Source organism: Porites lutea, chromosome 7, assembly GCF_958299795.1.
Source record: "Porites lutea chromosome 7, jaPorLute2.1, whole genome shotgun sequence".
NCBI lineage: Eukaryota > Metazoa > Cnidaria > Anthozoa > Scleractinia > Poritidae > Porites > Porites lutea.
The window spans coordinates 8,952,857-8,976,375 of record NC_133207.1 but is presented as its reverse complement, the minus strand read 5'-3'; the positions used below and the strand labels follow the sequence as shown (position 1 = coordinate 8,976,375).

The window sequence follows — 23,519 nt, the reverse complement described above, 5'->3', positions numbered from 1 at the left end:
CTAGATAAAGATTAATCTGGATAGCGTTATCCACCTTTTGAACAACTAGGGCCTGATCTGCAGACATCTAAATAAAATCTACGTATACTGATACCCTGAAGTTAAGACTTTTGTTAACGGCCTCTAAATCGTCCTTTATATCAGCGACATCGGCGACGGCAGCAGTGAGCTCGTTTGCAGTAAAGTTAAGATCCGCATTTAAATTGCCAATCTCTGCGACTATCTGCAACGTAAAGTTCATTACAATACGGTTTTAGTAAACAGCAATTTATTTTGATCATGTTTCTATTCTAAAATCATGGTCGTGGTGACGTGTACGTCAACATTAACGTTATAATGGCATCCAAGTTTTTGAAAAAGAGCTTTTTTCTATTTTTACCCCTCTAATTAATATATTACACTTAAATTAGCGTTACTTTATCAAATTTGTCACCTTTGATGAAATCCAGGATTTTTGTTGACTATAGTTTGAGGAAAGACTTGAGTTAATATGACCAAATGTCAGGTGCTGAATTCAATTTTAAACAGTATTCATTTCTCTCTGAATTGCATATTGGCTTTCTAAGCATATTGTATACTCAGATCAAGATTTATATTAAAATTTCCTCGATTTTTACGGGTTTTAAGCAAAATGGAACCATATGACGGATCAGAGATAACGGATACTTCCAGTTCCCTTTTTAGTCATAGAGGCCCTTTTTAGTCATAAATGACTTCATCATGACATCACTTCTATTGTTAAAGTTTATCTATGTCCTAGCCAACTTCTTGATTTTAGTTAACATCTTAACAATTAAGTATTTTTTGCTTAATGTGTTCTTTTAGGGAAATTTGGATTCTGCCAATAAATTCAACAATATGACGCCAATCAAGTTATCCCTAGAAATGGAAATGATGAGCATATTGTTCTGTGTAATTTTGGCAACCATAGCATTAGCGGCTTTAAAGTACTAGAAGGGGGACCTCTGGAGCGCCCCACCCCCTCCCCCCCCTCCGGTTGCAGGATTAGCGTAAAAAGGCCCGCTTTGAATAGGGTTTAAGAGCTAAAAAAAGAGCAAATAAAAACAATAAAAAAAGAAATTTAGGTGCTGTTTACAAAGTTTTGACAAGAGTTCGACAGTGGCAAATCTTATCAAAAGCACTTGGGAAAAAGTTGCAAAGAACCTTTTAAAAGGGCCTTAAAATCTTTGGAAGTTTAAGAAATGATGACCTTGTCAGTGTCTCAACATACCTTATTTTGTAACGTTTCGTTAACGTTTGCGACGATTAATTTCAAGCTATCGATCGCAGATTGTAATACCAGATCGGTACCATTTAATACCGACTGTAATGCCAGTAAGTCACGATCAAGCTGGAGGGAAAAATAAAGTACATTTAAAGTGTTAGGCTGCGTGCAAACGGACGCAACATTGTTGACCAACAACTCCCAATATTGTTGCATGTTACATGTTGAGTCCGTTTGCACGCAGCCTAAGGTTGACCAGCCTCCTATTTTGCATGTTGTGTCCGCTGTTGCATGTTGTTGGATGTTGTTGCTTGTTGTTGCGCAAAGTTTGAAACCGGTCAAACTTTTCAGCCAACAACTCCCAACATTTCTTTTGTTCCGTGATCGCCGAAACGTAGCGCAACAATGTTGGATCCCTTTGCACAGCTCTTCCAACATTGTTGGGGCCACGCACGCTCATTACGCATGGTTTACAAAGACTTCTGGGTTGTATCCTTCCCACGATGCACTGCAGGTTCCAACATTGTTGGGAGTTGTTGCATCCGTTTGCACACCACTGCCAACACGCACGCAACAACTCTCAACATTGTTGGAGCAACAATGTTAGGAGTTGTTGCGTCCGTTTACACGCAGCCTTAGATACAATGTACGAGAGATTAAGCTTGCGCAACATTTTTCAACACTTTTTTTAAAGGTCTTCTTCACTTGTTATAACACTGTATCAAGTTTTTTCCAAAAAACTATCGGCCAGGAGCCCTCATTTTTACATTAATGTGTTCAATTATTAAGAAAATGGAAGGTTCTAAGAAGATAGAAATCAGTTATAGTATAATTACCTTTAGGTTGATTGTTGTGTTGACCGATCTTATTGAATCTTTTATCTCCGCATCATCAGTAATCAGTTGACTTCTTGTTGTGTTAATTTCATTCTCAAGTGCTTCAAACCCACTTTCAGCCTATAAGGTCAAACGGAACATAATAAAAAGTAATCGAAACATATGAATCAACTCAATTTTTAGGATTTTGAAAATTAGCCAGGTTTGTTGTGAAGATGACTAAAATTCTACGCACTTGGAACATGCAACTTAAAAGCTGATAAAAATATTCTGAAGATGGCCCGAACCTATATACTTGAGATATCGGCATGTTCTTAAATTCGCATTCTAACAAAAAATGTCAATAACTTCGAAACCCTACTACAGGCTCAGAGCTCTCTAGTTTTATTGTGTGTTTTCACATGACGTCATGGCGGCCATATTTGTGTCCCAAAACAATAAAACGGCGGCCATGTTTGTGTCCCAAACCAGTCCTGTGGGAGTTGAACTCTTTTCTTATGCAAACGCTTTCTTTTGTTCCAGTAAATTTGCATAGATACTGGCCACGTGAGTGAAAACATAGAATATCTGCAAGTGTAAAGTCAATCGTGACCGAAGAACTCGCTGCACAAAATGCATTCACAGGGGCAGTTTACAATTGAGGATAATGAGAAGAATAAGACAATTATCATACTTTCTTCATCTTTATTTCCAAGTGCTAAACTACCCGGCCGTGCGAATGTGATGACAAGTTTAAAAATGTTGAATAATATATAAGTACAAAGGCTTTCAGCGCAACTGAAAATGGAATGTTAGAAGCACTGGAGTTGGTAGTTTTATTCCCCTCAAAACGGAAACCTGCGACGCTAAAAACTGTTGAGAGTTTTTCGTATATGCTATATTTTGCTTTGTCAAGATTGGTTGCGAAAAGAGAGGGACAGACACAAAGTAGGTTTGATGAATGGAAGTTCTTTAATTTTGCCCCGTATTCAGCATAAAGTTGTTTTTCTTGTATTGGGAACTGTAATATCGACGTAGGTTTCTGATCACTTAGTTTTTTTAGAGTAAAGCTTTTGGCAAGAATACCGTATGTTGCAGATAGGATCGAGATAGTCCTTCGGCACTCCTCCTCTATGTGTTAGCGTTGCATTTTAAAATTAAATTTGAACCGCAGTTTGTGCGGCGAGTCCTGCGGTCACGATTGACCTCAAACTTGCAGATATAAAACTAGAGAGCTCTGAGGCTTATTTACTGAATTTAGGGAAAAAATGGTCGTAGAGTTTCGAAGTTATTAATATTTTATTGCCAATGCTGTTTTAAATATATGCCGATATCTCAAAAGTATTTATTCTTATAAGAAAATACGTAATTTTTTCTTAAAGTTCTACAATTTTTCATTAAGGATACCAAACATCATAGAAATCGGTTAAATCGTTTTTGTCGAAAAACGCGATTCAGAAACATAAACAACGCGCATATAAATAGGTTCGGGCCACCTTAAACCTTTACTCGGAAATTCACTCACGTTAAAAATCAATAAACTAAAAATAGAACATTCTATCATAATAAATATGATTTGATCTATTCCAAGCTAATAACCTAATTCGATTTTGACTCAACATTACGGCTTTGCAATGAGAACTAAAAAGCGCATTTTCCCAAAAAGGATTCATAAATGGTTACTAATTAAAATTAAAAAGAAAAGAATTTGGCTTTAAATCCATTTTTCTATTTCTACTTTTTTCAGCGGAGCTCTCGCGCGCGAAGCGCCCTAGCGGAGCACCATGGGTAAGAAAATGAAGTAATCTACCCATCCGAGAAAATTTGGTAATCACGTGACCGTACACCGACCGCCCGCCCGAGAGACCGTCCGTCAGCACCACGGGCATACCAATGTAAAATAACACAATCAACAGGTATGGCAACCCAAACGCAACTCGAGGTTATTTTGGCGGGAAATCGCATAGCCACCGGCGTCTTGTAAAGCAGAGACAACAAAAAGAGTCAATAAAGACGAAAACGGAAAGGGGAAATTGTTTCTGGATCCGTGTTGTCTAAAGTATTAAGCTTAGATAAATTTTCATGTCCACAAATTTGGAATATAGAGCAAGAGAAAGACAGAGAAAAATAGAAAGTGGGTGCAGGCCAGCGAAGCTCAAGGAGAAAAAGGGCGACAGGGATTTAGAGCGAGAGATAAAAAAACCGAAGGAGACATTTTTTTGGTTGGAAGAACAACATGAAAATTTTTTAGCGGCGGTGACAAAATGTAAATGCGAGAGGCCACCAATGCAAGGTGAAGATGAGCGGCAGTGAAAAAAAGTAAACGGGAACACGTACGATATTTCCTCCATAAAACGTGTAACTAAGAAGTTTCTGGAAGTTTCACCTTGTTTCACCTTCGTGCAAAACAACGGCAAAGAAAATGTGCAAAAAAAGTGTGCTGCACGTGCAAAGTTGCTTTTGCTAATTGGACCTGCTGTTGTTTTCCACTGTTTTCCGGCGTTGCATGCCTTCGTCGCGTAATTAGGATCACACGATTTTATATTTTGTTTGAACAAACTATAAATATTATCGAGAGCTTCGCTTTTAGCCCTGGCTAAATCTATATATTATTTTTATTGATAATGGTATTGATAAAATAATGATATGATAACGATAACCGTGACAAATCGCACAGAGAATACATCCATCGCTCCCGCACTTTCTTTGCCGAAGGTTTAGATAATTTTCAGTGAATTTGTATAGGTAATAGCATGATTTGTAGTGATATTTGGCATAATTACCACGAGTGACATTTCGAAATTGTTATACGTAATTTCACGAGCCGTTAGGCGAATGAAATTTTAGACAATTTTGAAATATCACGAGTGGTATTTATGCCAAATATCACGTACAAATCATTTGTTTATACCACTACCCACAAAAGGTTTGTAATTTTCACATGTAGGTATTTCAAATTAAGCTGAAATACCACTACTCTAAGCCAATCAAATAGCAGAAGTTTCTCATGTAGTAGTATAATAATGGTGACCTTATCATGGAGTGAGGAATTGACATGTTGCAGTTTCCACAGAAGCTCTTCGTCTTTTAGTCGTAGATAAGCAGCTGTAGTATTCAACTAAAAAGAGGGAAACTTGTGAAAGTGATTTCTTCACAGTGGGTGAACACCGGTATGAATACTCTTATTTGCATAATCATGGTGCATCCAATTTCTAGTTTTGTCGTTGCTGCTGTTGCCTCAGCTTTTTATTTCTGACATTAACAATTTAAGCTACAAGGGCGGCCATGAACAAACATTTAAACAGACATCACTCTCTAAGAAGAATTATTGGCTTACTTTGTGTCATTATCGAGTAAATCAAAACTAATTACTAGTTAGGATTACTGTTGCACTGCCAATTACTATGATCAGATTCAGATCTGTTTAAGATGGACAAATTTGAGCAGCCTCACCTTTGAGTTAAGTGTATCGTTGGCTTTAATAAGAGTGCTCATCAGTGTATTATCTTCATTTTGCAGAGTGACAAAATTTCGATCAACCTGGAAAAACAGATTAATTGTTAAAATCCATATTGTGTTAATGTGTGTAGGAGATGGGTGTGGGTGAGCAGAAGTCTGCTTCGAAGCTTCGCTAACAAAGAAGTTAAATAGAGCTTATATTTTCATCCATAAAAATGGAAGAGATTGAAACATTTCAGGTCTTCCCTGTCCAAAGGTTAGACAATGCTCTTCATTTGGTAACGTGGTTTACTAGGTACTACCCTTATTTTTTTGCATTTTTGTTGATAGTGCATGTTGATAATGTTCGCTAGCCCCTTAAAAATAAGTAACCTGTAGGTTTAATTGTTTTACATCAATTTATAATCAGCAATGAGTGCACAAGTGTTACCTTTTCATTTATCGAGCTGTTCATCAAGCCAATAGAAGTTTGTAACTTGCGTTCCGACGTTTGCAACTGCACAGTGGTCTCATTGATCTAAGATAATCATTACTAAAAATGTCTTTTAAAACTTTAAGCAAACAAACATTATTGGTAGATTTTAGTTGCTGTTGCTGTTGTTGTTGTGATGGAGCTTTTGTCTACTTCTGTTGTTTGTTTGTTTGATTTTCAAGGGCGGATTTAGGGGTGGGCCCAGGGTATCCCCCCCCCCCCCCCCTTTTGTGGTTTATTAAATATTTCAGCATTACATGTGCTATATGGAATCCAGGCATTTGCTAAAATTAAGCGTTTAGAATGCACCAGATTGCATCTCAGAAAACTTCAACCCCAAAGTTTTTCCCGGAGGAGCATGCGCCCGAAACTCCCTAGAAAAGTGCGCCGTTCGCAGTGCTGATGGGCGCTATCGAGTCTATATTGCCACGGTATACTATATCCTTAGGCAGCCTCTATCACAAAATCCTCCGTCGGCCCCTATTTTTTGCGCGTGTGCGCGTTTGGGGGGTTAGGAACAGAAAGTGAATAGTAGCTTAAACTACTGATATGAATGAACAATTTACAGCGAAACGAAATGAGCCTCCTTACTCCTCCGCTCTACTCCGCTTCCTTTGTTCTGATGAATAGTTGTTAAGGGAAATAAAACAGACACGATACCTCGCTAGTCAGATTCTTTTTAATTTCTTGCATAGATGCCGACAATTCGTTATCGCTTATCTGGAGCTGGACCCTCGTCATATTTAACTGTGAATTCATAAATGAGGTATATTTTTAACAATTATTCCTCTGAGTCAATAGCCCATGAGACCGAAGGCCGAATGGGCTATTGGTTTTGTTAAGTTTGTGCTGGGAGTGAGAAGCCAACAAGATTTGTATTTGCATCTACATCTCTTGAAAGTTTACATTTTCACTGCCCATTTTGAAATTCGAAAACTTACTTTTGTGGGCCATGTGATGTACAGCTGAATTGTGACATTAGCCGCCAGGTTTTCTTTTTGTCACAAAATATATTTCAACTTTGAATTTATTTTCAGTCTTTTTGTCCGATAAAAAGTAAATAACACGGTGGCTTGAAGATATGAATTTTAATTTCTCGTGTTGAAAAACGTTAACACCACTCGAAAATAAAATTCATATCTTCGCGCAAACCTCTATATATTTTTAGTTACGGCGTAGTTACGAAAACCTGATGTTTATTTGTATTTCCGTAGTTTACATAAACTTACAGTAAAATCTCGTAACGCGACCTCCGTCCTCTTGACCCTCATGGGAACTAACGGTGATGTTACATTACGTAATATTATAAAGGTGCCTTTAAAGTACTAAAATTTGAGCTTTTAAGGGCCCTTGTTGACGATACCCAACCTACGTACACGCCCTTTAGGATCAATGGGATAGAAAGCCACAAAGACCGGTCAGGATTGAATAAGATTCATAAGTTAGATAATGCATTTACCTCGTTGAATAAAGTATGGCTGACATTTATTATCCGGTTGATAATGTCGTTGTCTGCTGATCCTAGTTCTTTAGCAGTGTCATTTAGCTATCAAGGAAACATTTACGAAGAGATAAGTATCAGGTAAATAATGGTGACACCCGAGTCTCCTCGTAACCATGACCTGGTTAAAGCCTACCTCTGAAGCCAGGTTTGCTTGAACTGCTTCTAGCTTATTTGTCTTGTCAAACTAGCAGATAAGAATAAAAAGAAATAAATAAATGTTACCATATTAAAAAAAAAAAAAAAAAAAAAACTTGAATAGACAGTTATGCGCAGAATTCAAGGATGGTGTTTAACAATCGTGGCATGGTGGTGAATAATTCCCTGCTAGCAGAGGTCCTTTACGGCAAAAGAATAAGGAGGGTAAGGAGAGATCGAGAGACCTCTGCCAGCAGCCGACGCGTTGTTTCATTTAACCGCCGACCACATTTGTGGACGAAACCAACTGGCTTTGAAAACCAGTTTCGTTTAACGTGTGCGTGTGCACACGTGACTAAAACGTAACTGGTTGTTTAGAAACGCCTGCCCAATACATGCTTGATCGGAACACACATCGAGGCCAGGAAGGGGTATATCCCTTTCCTATCATTTTTCTATTTTAATTGATACAGCAAGTAAATTCATTTCACTGTTCAGGTGGCGACAAGAGCTTATGACATAAGCAGGAACATAACCTCAGATCAATTCGAAGTAAGCGCTCGCACTAATAACTATAAGAATGAAAGAAATTTTCCCATTTTCTTGTGCGTGGTGTGTGCTTGTGTCATTGTGTCAAACGTGTAATCCATGGGGACTCACGGATAAGCACCCCCTTGCTCTTTATAGTAGAATATTCCAGGCGCTTAGCGTCTTCGCCTCAGGATTCGAAGGGAACGCTCGCTCAACAAGTTTTAATGAATGCAGATCGACTTCTGAATCAAAACAAAGCATGTTTCCTGGATTTCTTCAAGAAATATACGGGTAGAATTGACCGGAAATGATGAAAGACTACTTCAATGTACGTAATTCAACTTGGCATTAAATAAAAATTTAACCTTTATTTAGTGGAAACTCCCGTGTTTTCTACCGCCCATGGTTTAACGCCTTCCATTTAGTTTAGATGTTTTAGTGAATTGCAAAGTCTGAATCAAGTACCTCACAGATACATAATGAAAAGGTCTAAATAAACCAAAAAAAAATTGCACAAGTTTAGAAATTTGAAATTAGATTTAGCAAATAGAAACTTAGTTTACATCAATTAACCATAAACGCCTTTCAACCATGTTCTCGCTATTTACTCTTACTTAAACCCTTACCAAATCCTGCTGCAACCTTGTGATGTTATACTCTATTTCCTTCATCCTGGCCAATATTTCGTTATCCGATGTAACTCTCTGTGCTGTCACGGTAGCTGCAATGAACAGATCATCGCATTATTCCGCAAGTTGTATAACTAGCTACATGTATAAAAAGGTGATCTCGTATAAACGCCTACTTTACTTTTTGTGAACTGCGTACATTGTAAAGGGATAACAAATGAATTCTGCTGCGCACCGTGATTAATAAATACCTCCTCATAACATGTATCCTACATTAGCTGTGTGTTATCGTAGTAGGATGATTTATAACACTGTCTAAATGCTATGGGCTATCAATACCAACCCCAATGCAATTGAGCATCACGACTGCTTTTCTAGAACTCACGGCAACTTACAAACTAGACCAGAAAATCCTCCGGTAGCCTACGTAATGGTACCAGTTATCACTATCAAAGAGGAACCCACAAGATAGGCAGTTGATAGTGGATTCACGTATCTCGGCGAAAGACTTTCCAGATATCTGAGAACATCGATGACGACGTCAATGAACGCATTACCAAGACCTGCTCAGCTTTCGGACGACTGCGTAAAAGTGATTGAGCAGGGAGAGGTTCCCTCCTGACTTTAAAACTGAGGGAACGCAAGACAGTAATGTACTGTTCTCACTACTTTCTGCCTGTTAGCCATGGGCAGTGTTTCACGCCAAATGTGAAAACTACGCTAAAACTGTTAAAGATCACTTGGTTTGGCTAAATTCCTGACACCGATCTCTCTATCTCTTGGCCTGCCAAGCATTCACGCTCAACTCAAAAGAGCCCTGATTAGTTAGGATTGCCATCTTGTCAGAATGCAATGAGAAAAGCCGGCTCGAAATTCTCGTCTACGGCGAATTAGCGGAGAAGAAACGCTCAATGGGTGGACAAAAGAAGCGGTACAAGAACTATGCCTGTGTCAAAGGGTCCCTGAAAAGCGTTGACGTTGTTGTTGAAAACTCTGACACCCTGGATAGCAATTGACTGACCAGCCTAGCTCTTTAGGAGAACAGAATAGCAGAGGCTTAGAAGAAGCGCGAGCAACGCGAGCCTAAAGAAATCTTTTTGCCAGCTGTCAGAGAAATTCACCACTTTATTATACTAATATTGTCGGAAATTTTAAGTACTGAACCGAGACTTCGCGAAATATGGATTATAGTGTAATTTCAACACCAAGTATGCTACTCATCCGCCCATTCCGATATATTTGTGTTTGTGTGTTTTTCTGATGTTCAATGCATTTTCTGCTCTTAAACAAACACTCCACACAGGATGTTGCCTCTTTCCATTGAAATTTCAGCTAAAGTTTACTTAATTTTGGGAGTCGGTTACAAGTGGATTCTGCGGAATTGTGAACATTAATACCTTTTTTGGTGCCCAAATTTGCTTTCATATTACTCCTACCATTAGAAACTAATCATTGTTAGTAGTTACACAAGTATATACGCGCATGGGCATGTCTAAGCCAATTGAAATTAAGCCTTATGACTAAATTCAAAGTACTTAGGACAGCATTCCAGACGTGAAAAAAATAGCCTTTTCTTTTCTTTTTTTTTTTTTCTTTTTACCGTTTTACTCATTTTCGTACCAAGCAACGCTACCTCGTTGTTTCTAATAACCTAGAACATGATTTCCTTTCTAAACTACCCTAATTTTTGCAAGTTATGCAAAACATGTCGAAGGTATCTTCTAAAAAGTCTAAAATTATCAAAAAATTATATAAAAAAATCCCACAGGTGATGGTAACAGAATTATCAGCATTGTTTTCATTAATATTGTTTTTGCTATTATCACTGTGATATTAAACTACTGATCGTATAAGTCAAACAATCTAGCGGGGTTACTCATCACGCAATTTGTTTACTTATGAAAACAAAGCTCGCACGTTTTGTACTGCGGAAAAAAAAAAATCATGAAAAATAGAGAAAATGTTACAAACCAAAAACCTAACGATGGATAGATTTCCGTATCCTTTTTTTAAATTCTTATTTATATGGAAAAATCACTGAGAACCAAGCAATTAAATTGTAACGTCTAAAATTCAAAGGGACCTTACTTTGGATAAAAGCAGAACCTGAAAAATCTTCCGAGCGCTAGCTTTCCTTTACGGGGCAAGCCTAAACACTCACCTATTTGGTCCTCATTGCAGCCGCATTTGTAGTGTATTTTTCCGAAAAACATCAACAGATTAAGCATTAATGCAGCAATGGATACGACGAGCAAGAGGGCAACTAGCGTTGATAGGGCTCGATTTGATCCATGAGTTGTAACAACCTTGTCGTAATCATAACTTGACTGCCCTTGTTGCTTCCATGGGTCATCATAAGGCTTCGTATGCCCAATTTCTTCTTCAACATGGTACGTGATTTGTCTTTTCATTGGGGTGGACATAGATTGCTTCTCGTCATCTTCGTAAACCCAATCTTCAAAGGTTGGATTGACGACGATTCGTCCTCCTGTGGCGTACATTATTAGTTTTCTTTTTTTCCGGTGTCGAAGCCCAAATACACTTCAGCACTAAAATGAATCTTGTCGATGAATGTATTTGTTTTTTTGCGGCTGCAAATATTCTAATTGTGTATTCAGTTATTTAGAGTGAAGTTCATTATGTAAGGTACGGTTACACTGGAATTCCTTTTTTAACTGAGATGACATCAATATCGTTGCCCTACAAAATTATTTTTCTTTTTTTTTAACTTGAACGCACTATCATCATCTTGAAGTTTGGCAAGCGAAACATATTAAGTTAAGATCAAAGAAACAGTGCGCATATAATTCCAGTCTGATGATAACGAACTGATGACGCCAAGAGGCAACCAAACCTAGCGTTTCGATCAGTGTGTCTATGTTTGTCGGAATTAAAGTAACTGTGCAGAAAGCCTCTTTTAATTCAAAATTATTTGGCATTAAGGTATTAGCATTGTTTGGGGCTAAAGGATTATTGGGGACTACTAAGGTAACAATATTATTGTTTCCTTTTAAAAATGACGTAATGTGCAAGTTGGAACATGAGATGGCTGCCTAATTATTTAACCTTTAGATCCACATACAAATTCTCCACAACGACCACCACTCATTTGCCTAGAATTCGTTAAAATAATTTGATAAAAGATCAAACAATTTCTGCTTGACTTATCGTGATAATTTTCAATAACTTGTTAGTTGATTGTTTATTAATATTGTTAGGAGAAAAAGAAATAGGAAAAATAAAAAATTTCCGAATTCAAGCTTTCAATCGTTTACACCAACTCGTGACACAAAATAAATACAATGTAGACTTCAGACAATTCAACTGCCTAGTATGCTTTATTAATTTTTTTTTTCTTGCCTGCATGGTTTGGTCGCTCTTTTAAAGTTAAAGAACCTGGAGTGACAGCCGATGGTAAACTATATAAGTGGGCATGAAGTACAATTAATATTCCGCCGCTGCGCCAATGACTGGAACCAAGGTTAAGTTTCCCATAAAGTTTCTTGAAATCATCCGTTTGTTGTATGCTGACTCTAAAAGGCAGTAGCGCATAAGATCTATTCAAAGCGTTTAGTATCTCCAAAAATCTTGGAAGGCCTTGCACTTTTAAAGCTTGATCCAACGGCCGTGAAATTAAGCACGTTTGAAGCCTTTATCACATTTTTTTTTTCTAAGTTCAAAGGAGTAATATCACCTAGCGCTTCTGCGGCGAATGCATGCATGATACAAGTGACGGATATCAAAGAAGGCGGCTAACGTACCATAGACTTGACGGAAACGTGTTGTGGCGGAGTTGATCAAATTTATGTTATTAATGTTTCGACACCCCACTTGAAATTTTTACTACTTTTTTTTCCGTTAGTTTGTTGGTGTAAATTACTTTACGAATACTGCATCAAACGAGCAATAGTCATACATTAGTTCCCCAAGGACGATGGGAGATGTTAGTCAATTTTTGCTACGGAGATGATCGTGTCAAGCACAAGCTATTCATTAGGGCCCATACTTAACTTGCTTCTAGAATAAGGTGTTACCTTTAGAACCTAATTTCATTTTGTTTATTATAAATATCTATCAGTTATAAATTTTTTTCTTACGTTGGTTCTGGTCAAGTTTGCCCCCGCAACCTAACCACCCCTGCACGTTCTGTTTAAAGGTTAGACGATTTTAATTTAAAGCCTTGGAACAAATTAAAAACCTTGTTTACTCATGCTGAGCGGCATAAATCTGTCTTTGTTTGCATCATTTCAACTATTCTTTAAACAAAGATGAAACAAAGTTGAATTTATTATGTTTGTGCCAGTGCACTTTTAACCACTCTCATCTTTTCTATTTCTAAATGTTGTCTACGTAAACCTTGACAAACATGCGCTACACCTCACTTGTTTGTAGCATTAAAGTAGGCGCTTATTTCAAAAAAAAAAAATGCTTATATCGCAAGTTCAGTGAGTTTGTCTAACCAATTATTAGAACCAAGGAATTGAAAAGCCAAAGTAAACAGGAGTTGGGGAGTGTTTATTTTTTACTAGGCTCCTAAAAGTTCAGTGAATTGTCTTAATACTCACTTCGTCTAGCTAACTCGACGTTAAATTCCCCATGTCATCAAAATACTCGACAACTGGGATAAAAAAAATGTACCCAGTTTGATATCTAAGCCTTTAGATGACTGATATTTCTTCCGTAAAATTTTAAGGTTGAGTGATGTTGATTTGCATATAACTATTTAAACAATATATCCACTCAAAGAATCCGTCGTCACTCTAACCTTGGATGCCTGAAGGGCCGATCTTGTTTGCTTTTTAATTACGGAAACGTCTCATTAAAAAATGCTTAACACATTCTTTGTTTTCATAACAGGAAGGCAAGTTATTGAAACTTGCTGAACATCATTGTCAATAACCAATTCCGGTCGCGGAAACAATCTAGCTTCTTGAGACCATTTTTCTCCAGAAGAGAGACTGTAATATGGCTTTGTTAATGCAATCGCCTCGGCCACCCCGGCCTCCAAGACCAACGCCAGGCAAGACGAACCTGTTTGTTGTAAATCCTGTATTCCAAAACTGGTGTCAGGATGGTAGGGAAAACGAAAAGGCGTTGGGGCTTGTTCCATCTCGTGGCGGTGGTCCACGCTCGCATAAAAACACAAGCACAGAACCAAACCACTGCAATTTATCTCATGGACAAGCTAACGGCAATAAGTTACACTATCGCGGCTATGGTGTACACGAGAAAAACACAGTATCAGGAGAAAGCTTCAATCTCCCTAGCCAGCAATTTCAGAAAAATACTAACAATACAGACTTTGCTGAGTCAAAAAAGTATGGTCCAAGTCGTACAGTAATACTGCTAATTGCACTTTCGTGGCTTGTTTCGATCACAGCCCTTTTGTTAACAGTCATGGTTATTTTTGACAAAATAGGGAGTCCTTGTGGATGCTCGGGGACTCAAGGTAAGCTAAACATAATCGCTGTTGTTGTTGTCTTTGTTCTTACAGCTTTTCTTATTAATTTTTTAGTCGTGGAATTGTGACTTTTTATTTTTTTGTTCTTGGTTTTGTTTTGTTTTTCTTAGGAAAATAAGTATAAAGTTAAAAAATTAAAATCAAAATTATTGCATTCCTAATTAAATCAAGTTTCAAGTGAAAGTTAAGGGAAAAAGTAATCTTTTTCCACTGTTATCTAGCTTGCAACCACAGAAAAGAAGTAACTAATTAGATAGCTTTGTTGGATCTATAGCATCATTTTTCACCCAAAGATAAATTAAACGTTTGGAAACACTTCCAGGCTCCTGACACTAGCGACGGTCAGGAAATATCGAGCATTGAGTGGCAAGAATTGAAAAATAGATTTTTCTTTTTTTGTCCATAGATAAGCTTTTAGGTAGATAAGAAACGTGACTTAACTTGTTTTCGCTACAAGCCTTTTCTTTTCGGCTTTCCTTGAGTTCGAAAACAAAAGCTGCACTTTCCATCAACAGACCAACTCTTTTTCTTTCACTAGAAGGTTACTTTCAGGAAAATAGTGAGACTCGGCGAACTGGAATAGTTCTTAAATGAGGAATAGGTTTTCACGATAACGAAAACTTATGTTTATTACTCATTTTCGGAGGCAATATTTAACATGTGGTATTAAACTCCAGATTCCCTTCATCCTAGTTAGATCATTAGACACTCATCTAAAACATAGCTTGAAATAACTGGGTTATACGTAACTTGTCAACATTGAAAAAAAAAAAAAAAAAAGGGTTTCACGACTACTCTAGGGCGATGCCGAGCACTTTTTTTGTGGTTTAGGTAGAGACTACTAAAATTATTACAAAAGAGTAATATCAGCTCAACGACACTTTGCCGTGAGGAGAATTTACTAGGTAACATGGCAGGCTTATAGCTTACAAAAATTTCTGGCATGAACGCACTACCCATATTCCATGACTAGTAGTTTGCACAAATTTGCGCTCTAGATCGGAGCTAGAAGCAATAATTCAAAACTCCCCAACAAGTTTTAAATTATTAATTATGATCGGGAGGCATGGACTTCTTCAGGCACCGAAAAATTAACACGAGCATAATTCTTACAAATAAAAAGGGGCGTCAAATAATGACTTCCGACTTTAAAATATTCTGTCGAGACAAGCAGCCGTAAAGGAAAGTTCGTGCAACAAAAACGACTTAATTGTCCCCGCCTTCCTTGTACAAATAAACAAGGAGGCGGCTAATTAACTAACAGTTAATTGTTCAAAAACGCCGTCGGGATCATTGAAACGATGAAGACGATATATAACTCAAATGAAGTTATTAACAAAGCTTACTAATTCTAAAGGCACATCTTATTGCATGCATTTAACGCAAACTGAGATTTGTTCCAGTGCCGCCATCCTTATGGTAATTTAGTCAGGCTTAAGGCGATGAGTGTAATTGATGCGCCCGATGGAATGTTAGGCAGTAGGACACCTTATCAGTGTGCTAGGCCAGAACAGTTCCAGCGTCTAAGTTTCGTAATTGCAAATTGTTACAAATTTTTGTGTGAGTTTATTAACAAGTTTGGGTGCTAATGAAAGCAGACTTTGCTTCTTTAGTTCAGGGTCTATAATTGAAATAGACAAGTCATTTCGCCGCTTTCGCAACAAAGGCATTCCGCGGTTCAAGTTAAAGGCTTCACCGAGACTATTACAAAAATAACCACAGTTTTATTGTTAGCTAGGTTAATAGGCTCTAACGCTATAATGATATGCTGCGGCCAAAACCTAGATTAAAAAATTTACACTTGCACCGTCATCCGCACACGGCTGACAACAAAAAATTACTTTTGTTGTTTTTGTTGCTGCTGTTGATTTGGATACTATGAAGCCAGTTGTGCTCTGCAAAGTATCAGTAGAAAGATCCAGTTCAAGACAAATGAACAACTTTTAATAATAAAAACAAACAATAACTTTCAAAAAAACAACCTTTAGGGCCTGAAAAAATATATCTATTATGGGAATAGCAAATTGCAATTATTTTTAAAACGTAACAAATGAAAAGTTATGTGGTAACTTACTTGACTTGCAACGAAATAATCATCATTTCAAAGGGATTGAATAGACTAGTATTCTCTCATTCCAATTATGTTACCAGCATAATTAATTTTCTTACCATGGATATTTTTGTTTTGCATGTTTTCCTAACTACTGAGTTGTATTGTTAGATCATCATCAGGTGCAACAGGCGAACTCAAATCAAAACAATGAACTTCTAGCGAAGATGAAATTTCTAGAGGAAAATGTGTCCAATCACCATGATGCCTTGGTAAGGAATTTTAGTGTTTTAATTCAAATACGCTGTAACAATATTATCAAATAAAACTAGCACCGTTTACTGGAAAAGAGAACTCACGGTCGAAGGTACTGTGCAACTGCCTTTAACTAAGGATGCTTGAAATAAACTCTTTTCATCTAAACTTTTGCTTGCATACAATCGCGGGGACAGTACCTTATAAATAACTATAATTATACTACTACGTGAGAAATTTCTGCAATTTGATTGGCTTAGAGCAGTGGTATTTCAGCTTAATTTGAAATACCTACATGTGAAAATTACAAACCTTTTCCGGGTAGTAGTATAAACAAATAATAGCATGATTTGTACTTGATATTTGGCATGAATACCAATTGTGATATTTCAAAATTGTCTCAAATTTGACTCGCCTAACGGCTCGTGAAATTAAGTATAAAAATTTTAAAATATCACTCGTGGTATTCATGCCAAATATCATTACAAATAATGCTATTACCTATACTAATTATTCATTCAAAATATTTCTCCGTTTCTGATTGGCTAAAATCCCACGCATAATTCATCACAACGAGCTACTGTCGACCAAATTTGGAAGAAAACTGATGACGTCAGTCGAGCAGCAAAATTGCCTTAGTATTGAAAGGTTAACCGAGAAGACCGGGGGACGAGGTTGAGTTGTTTTGGTAGTGAATACAAAAATGACGGAACATTTCACTCGTTTTACGAACTATTGGCTAAAAACATAGCAAGAACAGCGATACGACGACTTGACGGATGACGTCTGCTGCTTGGAGAACTTGCAGAACTGAACATTCCTTTACCTCTTAAAACTTGCTGATAAACATGCGCTATCGAAGATGAAGGTGATGAGGTGGAGGTGGAGGTTGGCATTTTTGGCTTGTTTTTAAACTAGAAATTATTTTGAATGAATAATAAAGTAATCACTGAATTCAAGTTTCTTATCATCTGAAGAATCATGAAGGTCAAGGAGGATGTTAACGTCCGAGGCCGCAAGGCCGAGGCTTATTTGACCGACAAGGCTGAACTTGAAGTGTAAAGTCACAGCCTTAGACTATTTTTGGCCTGGTTTCGCATTTTATTATCCTCTGTTGTCGTTTTAGATTTCCAAGTCAAGCCGACTTGAGCAAGTTGAAAACACACTTAATGTACTGGAAAGGAAACATGAAAATATAATTAAGATGGTATGCTCGACATAGTAGTATTGGTATCCAGTAGAAGAATTAGCTCATTTAAAACAACATAATGCAATTGAAAAATGTGAAACTGAATTTAATATATGTACAAAATCTGTCTACTACCAAATGAACAAAGTAATACAGAACAACAGTAATCTAGAAAAGGCTGTTGTAAATTATTACAATTTGCTACTATTATGTTTATACTACTACATGAGAAATTTCTGCTATTTGATTTGCTCAGAGCAGTGGTATTTCAGCTTAATTTGAAATACCTACATGTGAAAATTACAAACCTTTTGTGGGTAGTAGTATAAACAAATAATAGCATGATTTGTACGTGATATTTGGCATAAACACTACTCGTGATATTTCAAAATTGTCTTAAATTTCACTCGCCTAACGCCTCGTGAAATTACGTATAACAATTTCGAATTATCACTCGTGGTATTTCAGCCAAATATCACTACAAATCATGCTATTACCTATACAAACATGCAGTTCTGTAATTGAAGGAATAAAAATGAGAGAATTCAAAGACACTTTTTAAATTTTTGAAAACAAGGTGGTAAGAGAAGCAAATGATTTTTACTTCAACCAGTGGAGAACTCTATTCAAATAAAAGAATAAAATAGCGCCCAAGATAGATTTATTTTTTATTAAATTGGATCAGAATTTGCCTAAAAAGCAGTGACTTAATAGTCTTTAAAAATGTACCATTTATGATGAGCTTAAAATGTTATACCTTCCAGGCTGTCAAATAGTACGAACATATATATGATGCACTTTTACTATTTTTTCACTGCTTTATTCCTTCTTTAGATAGAACGCATTGGTATTAATATGACAACACTACTCTCCACGACAAGTTATATGGGTTATAAACTCATTGACTTCGAGAAAAAGACGACCAGAGCTCTAGACGCGGTATCTATCTCTTTTTATGTCAATAGAGTAACGTTGAAAAAAATGCAAAAGCCAAATGCTTGGTCGAAGTTAACTGTTTCGACGTAAATGATCGAAGATAAGAATACGTAACCTGGAACTCGCAGTTGTGCTTCATCTGAGCTGGATACGGTCAGTTTGCCTCGACACTTTTTCAATTTAATTGTGCTAAGTGAAAATGCACACGTGATCAATTTGTATGGAGCACTAGGCGTTGAAAAATTATCGCACACGGTTAGCACCTCCATTCTTGGATCAGAAATTGTGACAGTGCAAATTTCTGTTCACAACGACGTAATGGAAGAGGTGACTCACAAGTATATTTTTTTCCTGATTGCGCAATATTTTTAGATAAATAGAACAACTGCAAGGCTCAAAGAAGAAGATATCACGTTAAATAGTGATTTAAAAGACTTGAACGTTAGTCTATCGACGAAGGTAAATTATTATTAAGCTTTTCGATTTCAATTTCACGAAATATATATTTACCCTTTGTAATTTTTTTTATTTTTTATTCAAAGACAATATTTTATATTTTTGACTACAAGGTGGTAAGAGAGGCAAATGATTTTTACTTATTATAATGTTAACATTATCAACCAGTGGAGAACACGCTTGGAAATTTTGACCTAAAATTCGGCCAACTTTTCGCGGCCGCGCGGAGGATTGGGTCCATGTGAATAAAAAAAAAATGGCGGCTCAAAGGGAACCTGACCAAGTTGAAATTATTAGTGGCATTAAAGGAGCATTAAATCGCCAGAAGTCGAATTTTTCCCGGCGGATTTCAAATGTACACAAGCTGAGAGATCTAGATCAAACATTTCAAGCGCTAGGGAAAGTGGCTGAGGCTGTTGTGAAGGGAAAATACGGTCCCCTTCGGGATCGATATCAGCATGAAATTTGTCCCATATATTCCATGTTGGAGCGCACAATGATACGTGCTAAGAAAGGAATTTATCGCCGACTTAGTCCGCGGATGAGTAAAATCCATCCTTGGATGATTTGTTTTGACGTCCCGATGCCACAGGAAGTGTTCAATTTATTGAATAAAGGGGTTGTAAATCTTACACGTTTTGGTGTAGGCGTTTTGGAGCAGCCTTATTCAGTCACAATAACATTCTCAAGTATGAGAAGACTGTGTGCCCTAATTAATAAATTTGAGGACTGCCAAGGATTCACAAAGAAGCTGGGAGTTGGAAAAGGGGAAGTGAAACTCATTGTTGATGAAAGGAAGAATGGAATTATGAAATATAAATATAAAGAAGAAATGTTGGAATTGAAATTCCATTATGGCCATTGGAATGCCTTTGGTATCCTTCATCATTGAAGAGGGAACAGTGTTTTCTATACAGTTACTAATGAGTTGAGGTAGCAACATATATATATATATATATATACACCCGTTTTCAAAAACGTTTTCATACAGAGAGATATATAGATAGATATATACTTTTGTTCTCTTGCACGTGCGCCCGTGTGTATTTTTCACTTGTTATTGTCCAACTTGTGAAAAACTCGGTTTAACGATAAATTTTTTCGTCGTCGGGTTTTTTAATCCAATTTGACATGTCGTTTTCAGTTTTTTTTTAGAAAAATACATGCGCCCTGCGATACAAATTTGCAATGGCGAATTATATGGTTGATTTTGGGAATGAGGAAAACATCCCGCGAAGCAGCCGATCCGCGACTTATACGGCGTCACCGAATTGGTAGCCCAAATACCATGGCATCTGTAGCAAATGACGAAACATTTTTATTGATGGAGTGTATTAAAAAATGCGCTGTCCTGGGGCGTGCTTAAGAGAAACTGTAGACTAACTTGAAAGCATTTGTGGCCGAGAGTTTATTCTGTCTTCAATGACACGTTGTGATTTTACACGAAAAAAGGTGAGACATTAAGATACATGACTTTATCATGGTTATGATAAAGTCTGCTTCTACGAACCTCGCCATCGTCTTAGTCCGTTTTAATCAACTGCTATAATATTGTTGCTCCTTCCCACATATCCAATATGGACATCCACCGTCACATATTCCTTCTCAGCGGTTTCGAAAACACATTTTTTTTCATTTCATCTGCGTTGTTTTAAAAATGAAAATCTTTGATGTTTTTCCCCTTATCCTGTAACGACAACAATTATACGATCTACAAGTGACCGAATTCCTCATTCTTTAATTTTCAAGAGAATGCAAATCAAGAGAATTGCAGACAGTGCTCGTGCATTTTTTTTTAACTGACAAATTGCAACAAAGAACCTGTTGAAAAGAAAATTTATCGTTTAACCAAGTTTTTTCACAAGTTGGACAATAACAAGTGTAAATGCACACGGGCGCACGTGCAAGAAAACAAAAGTATATATCTATCTATATATCTCTCTATATGAAAACCTTTTTGAAAACGGGTGTATATATATATATATATATATATATATATATATATATATATGTTGTAGTTAGTTTTTTTATCTCAAGTAATTTTTATTTTTCCTTTGCTTCATCTTTATTACCATACCTAAAAACCCTGAGTCGAATACCAATGAAGACAATTGGCAGAAGTCGCATTAGCAACTTGGGATCATTTGAGTCACCCTGAATTGCTTTCACTAGATACATAAAGCCATGCAAGATTTGGCGGGAATCTTTACCAGTTAACCTGTAAGTGAAGTCTTTATCTTTAGCTCTATCCTCAAGGAGCCACCTACCTAGTTGTTTTTTCATTCTCCCTGCTTTAACATCTTGTTCCATGGCCTTTAAATATCTGGACATTGCCGAATTAGAGGGCAAATCATCAAGGCTATTTAATTTTGGGGGGGAGGTTACTTACAGAAATAGCAAGATCAAGTAACATTGCATGAAAATGTTGGACACCATTATTCTTAAGGTGAAGTGGTTCAACAACTTGTCACATAGCTTACCAATTAATGGTTTGAATTCTTGTCTGGATTTTTTTACAGCAATAAATTGAGTTACTTTGGATCTCTTTGTTGATACTGCTAAATGACTAGGTATTTTTTTCTTGAAATCTTCAACCTGTTTTGCAACATTGATTCTTTCTGCATACTGCCAAGGCTTCCACTTACAATCATGAGATTCTCCACACTTCCCATTCAGTGCATTACAGTCATCTTTGGAGACATTAGCAAAGCTAGAAAAATATTTAGCTGCATCACTTAATTCCCCATTTATATATGCAAGGAATTTCATATCTCCTGGCAGGAGATCAAAAGAAAAGGTGACATTCTTACCCAATACTGTGTAAGATTTGCTCTCTATTTTTTCCATGTCTGTAGCAAGTTTCACTGTAAAACGAGAAACAACCATGTGGTCCTCCTTACAATTAGCTCTAAATAGCAAAAAATTGTCATTGGGACTAGCTACCCTGGGCCCCACGTTCAAAAAACTTATCAGCCATGACATAGATTGATCCCATTTCCCAAAAGGAGCCCCATCACCCCCTATGGCAACCTTAAATGCTCCCTCCCTCTCACTGAACCACACCAGCTTATCCCCAGGTTTTCTGTACTGATCAGTCTGAAAACAGAACTTGGCCAGCAGAAGTAGAAAGTTCTCCAGGTTTCTATAGACCCCATCAACCTGCTGATCAGGTGGAAGGTCATGGCATAGGGTTTCCCTTATTGAATAAAATTCCCCCACATCAATTTCTTCAATTTTTTTATTAACAACCCATAGGGAAGGAGTTTAGGAATTGGGATACCCATACCAAACAAAACTCTTTCTTTTGACACAGAACCTAGTTTCTTGGTGTGTTTCTTAGTATTTTTCATAACAAGAGCTGATCTTGTTTGTTCATATTTTACCTTTCCCATCAATCCTCCTGCATAAAGCATAGAAAGTGAACGAATGAAATTATGATCACTTTGCTCATACTGCTTAACCTGAGGTTTTATTACTGCTAGACTAGCTTTTCTCATCTTTTTTGATGAAGAAAAGTATCTAGATAGAGCTGCTGATATTTTATCAACTTCTTCCCACTACTTCTGTACGAAATGAATGTAGCGAATTTAACTTAGAGAACATTTACTCTGGAGTAATTAGCGGATCGATGGAAAAATCGCAAAAATAAGAACCCGCAAAATTTCGTGCCACACGGTAGTCCTCTCCTTTCACTAAAAAAAAACCTTTTTCAAGCTAAACTTACCTTATTCTTGAGTCGTTGAAGCCTTTTTTTTAAGGTACAAATTTCCTTTGATTTCGAAAGGTACTCCGCTCGAAGCGTAGCCCTCTGCTTACTGAGCTCCCCAACAGGAAAATTTGACTTGCATTTCTTCGATGTAGTGCTCTTTCTTCGTGACTTGCTCCCCATGTAAACCGCTCAGCGAACCATATAAACGCAAAAATCTCTAAGAAGCAGAGGCATCCGGTAAAAAACCAAAACGCGGAAAACACAGCCGAGGTTTCAGGTCTTCTGTTTACGATAACATACCTGGCAATAATACGTTTCCCAGCGAGAAAATTTTCGACAAAAATACTCAATTTTTCTTGAAGGACTGCGAACTCAGTGTGCATGAAACAGAGAGTAAAAGTACAAGGAAAAGTTTTGCAGAAGAAAGATGTAAACGCAGGCAAATCGCATATCAACAGAAAGCTTAAAGCCTGTAGAAATTTGTTTTTGAGTGGGAAAAACTCCCCTAGTACCCATTCCTCCGCAAATGGCCAAATTCTGACCAGGACTCTTGAGCGAAAATGGCTGCCGAATGACCGCGCTATAGAACTGCTAATTAGGGACTGGAAACTGGGGACACTTAACTTGGCCAAAATTGGCACAAAAATTTCCAAGCGTGGAACTCTCTTCTAATGTAAATTATAAGATGAGGTT

General features: G+C 37.2%; 2 protein-coding genes and 1 pseudogene across 2 annotated transcripts; 1 reads left to right on the top strand and 2 right to left on the bottom strand.

Moving 5' to 3' along the window:
- Positions 1-7,406: 7,406 nt before the first annotated feature.
- Positions 7,407-11,439, bottom strand: LOC140944416 (uncharacterized). The gene is made up of 4 exons (XM_073393560.1): positions 10,857-11,439; positions 8,768-8,862; positions 7,609-7,659; positions 7,407-7,517 (listed from the first exon to the last, which is right to left on the bottom strand). The coding sequence occupies exons 1-4, from the start codon at positions 11,269-11,271 to the stop codon at positions 7,407-7,409; spliced, it is 672 nt and encodes a 223-aa protein (XP_073249661.1). The 5' UTR covers positions 11,272-11,439.
- Positions 11,440-13,686: 2,247 nt separating this feature from the next.
- LOC140944415 (uncharacterized) lies at positions 13,687-19,266 on the top strand. The gene is made up of 6 exons (XM_073393559.1): positions 13,687-14,219; positions 16,453-16,553; positions 17,663-17,743; positions 18,560-18,664; positions 19,034-19,120; positions 19,204-19,266. The coding sequence occupies exons 1-6, from the start codon at positions 13,736-13,738 to the stop codon at positions 19,264-19,266; spliced, it is 921 nt and encodes a 306-aa protein (XP_073249660.1). The 5' UTR covers positions 13,687-13,735.
- A 1,879-nt stretch (positions 19,267-21,145) lies between these two features.
- LOC140944414 (uncharacterized) lies at positions 21,146-23,229 on the bottom strand (annotated as a pseudogene).
- Between the last annotated feature and the right edge of the window lie 290 nt (positions 23,230-23,519).

What these genes read in the sequence shown, in the direction of transcription:
- LOC140944416 (XM_073393560.1), bottom strand. Translation starts at nt 11,271, where the DNA reads ATGTACGCCACAGGAGGACGAATCGTCGTCAATCCAACCTTTGAAGAT. An exon ending in GTTCTGCTTTTATCCAAAGT is followed by an intron (nt 8,863 to 10,856) that starts AAGGTCCCTTTG and finishes TGTTCATTGCAG; the next exon opens with CTACCGTGACAGCACAGAGA. An exon ending in CAAGGTTGCAGCAGGATTTG is followed by an intron (nt 7,660 to 8,767) that starts GTAAGGGTTTAA and finishes CTTATCTGCTAG; the next exon opens with TTTGACAAGACAAATAAGCT.
- LOC140944415 (XM_073393559.1), top strand. Translation starts at nt 13,736, where the DNA reads ATGGCTTTGTTAATGCAATCGCCTCGGCCACCCCGGCCTCCAAGACCA. An exon ending in ATGAAAATATAATTAAGATG is followed by an intron (nt 17,744 to 18,559) that starts GTATGCTCGACA and finishes TTCCTTCTTTAG; the next exon opens with ATAGAACGCATTGGTATTAA. An exon ending in ACGTTAGTCTATCGACGAAG is followed by an intron (nt 19,121 to 19,203) that starts GTAAATTATTAT and finishes TTTTATTCAAAG; the next exon opens with ACAATATTTTATATTTTTGA.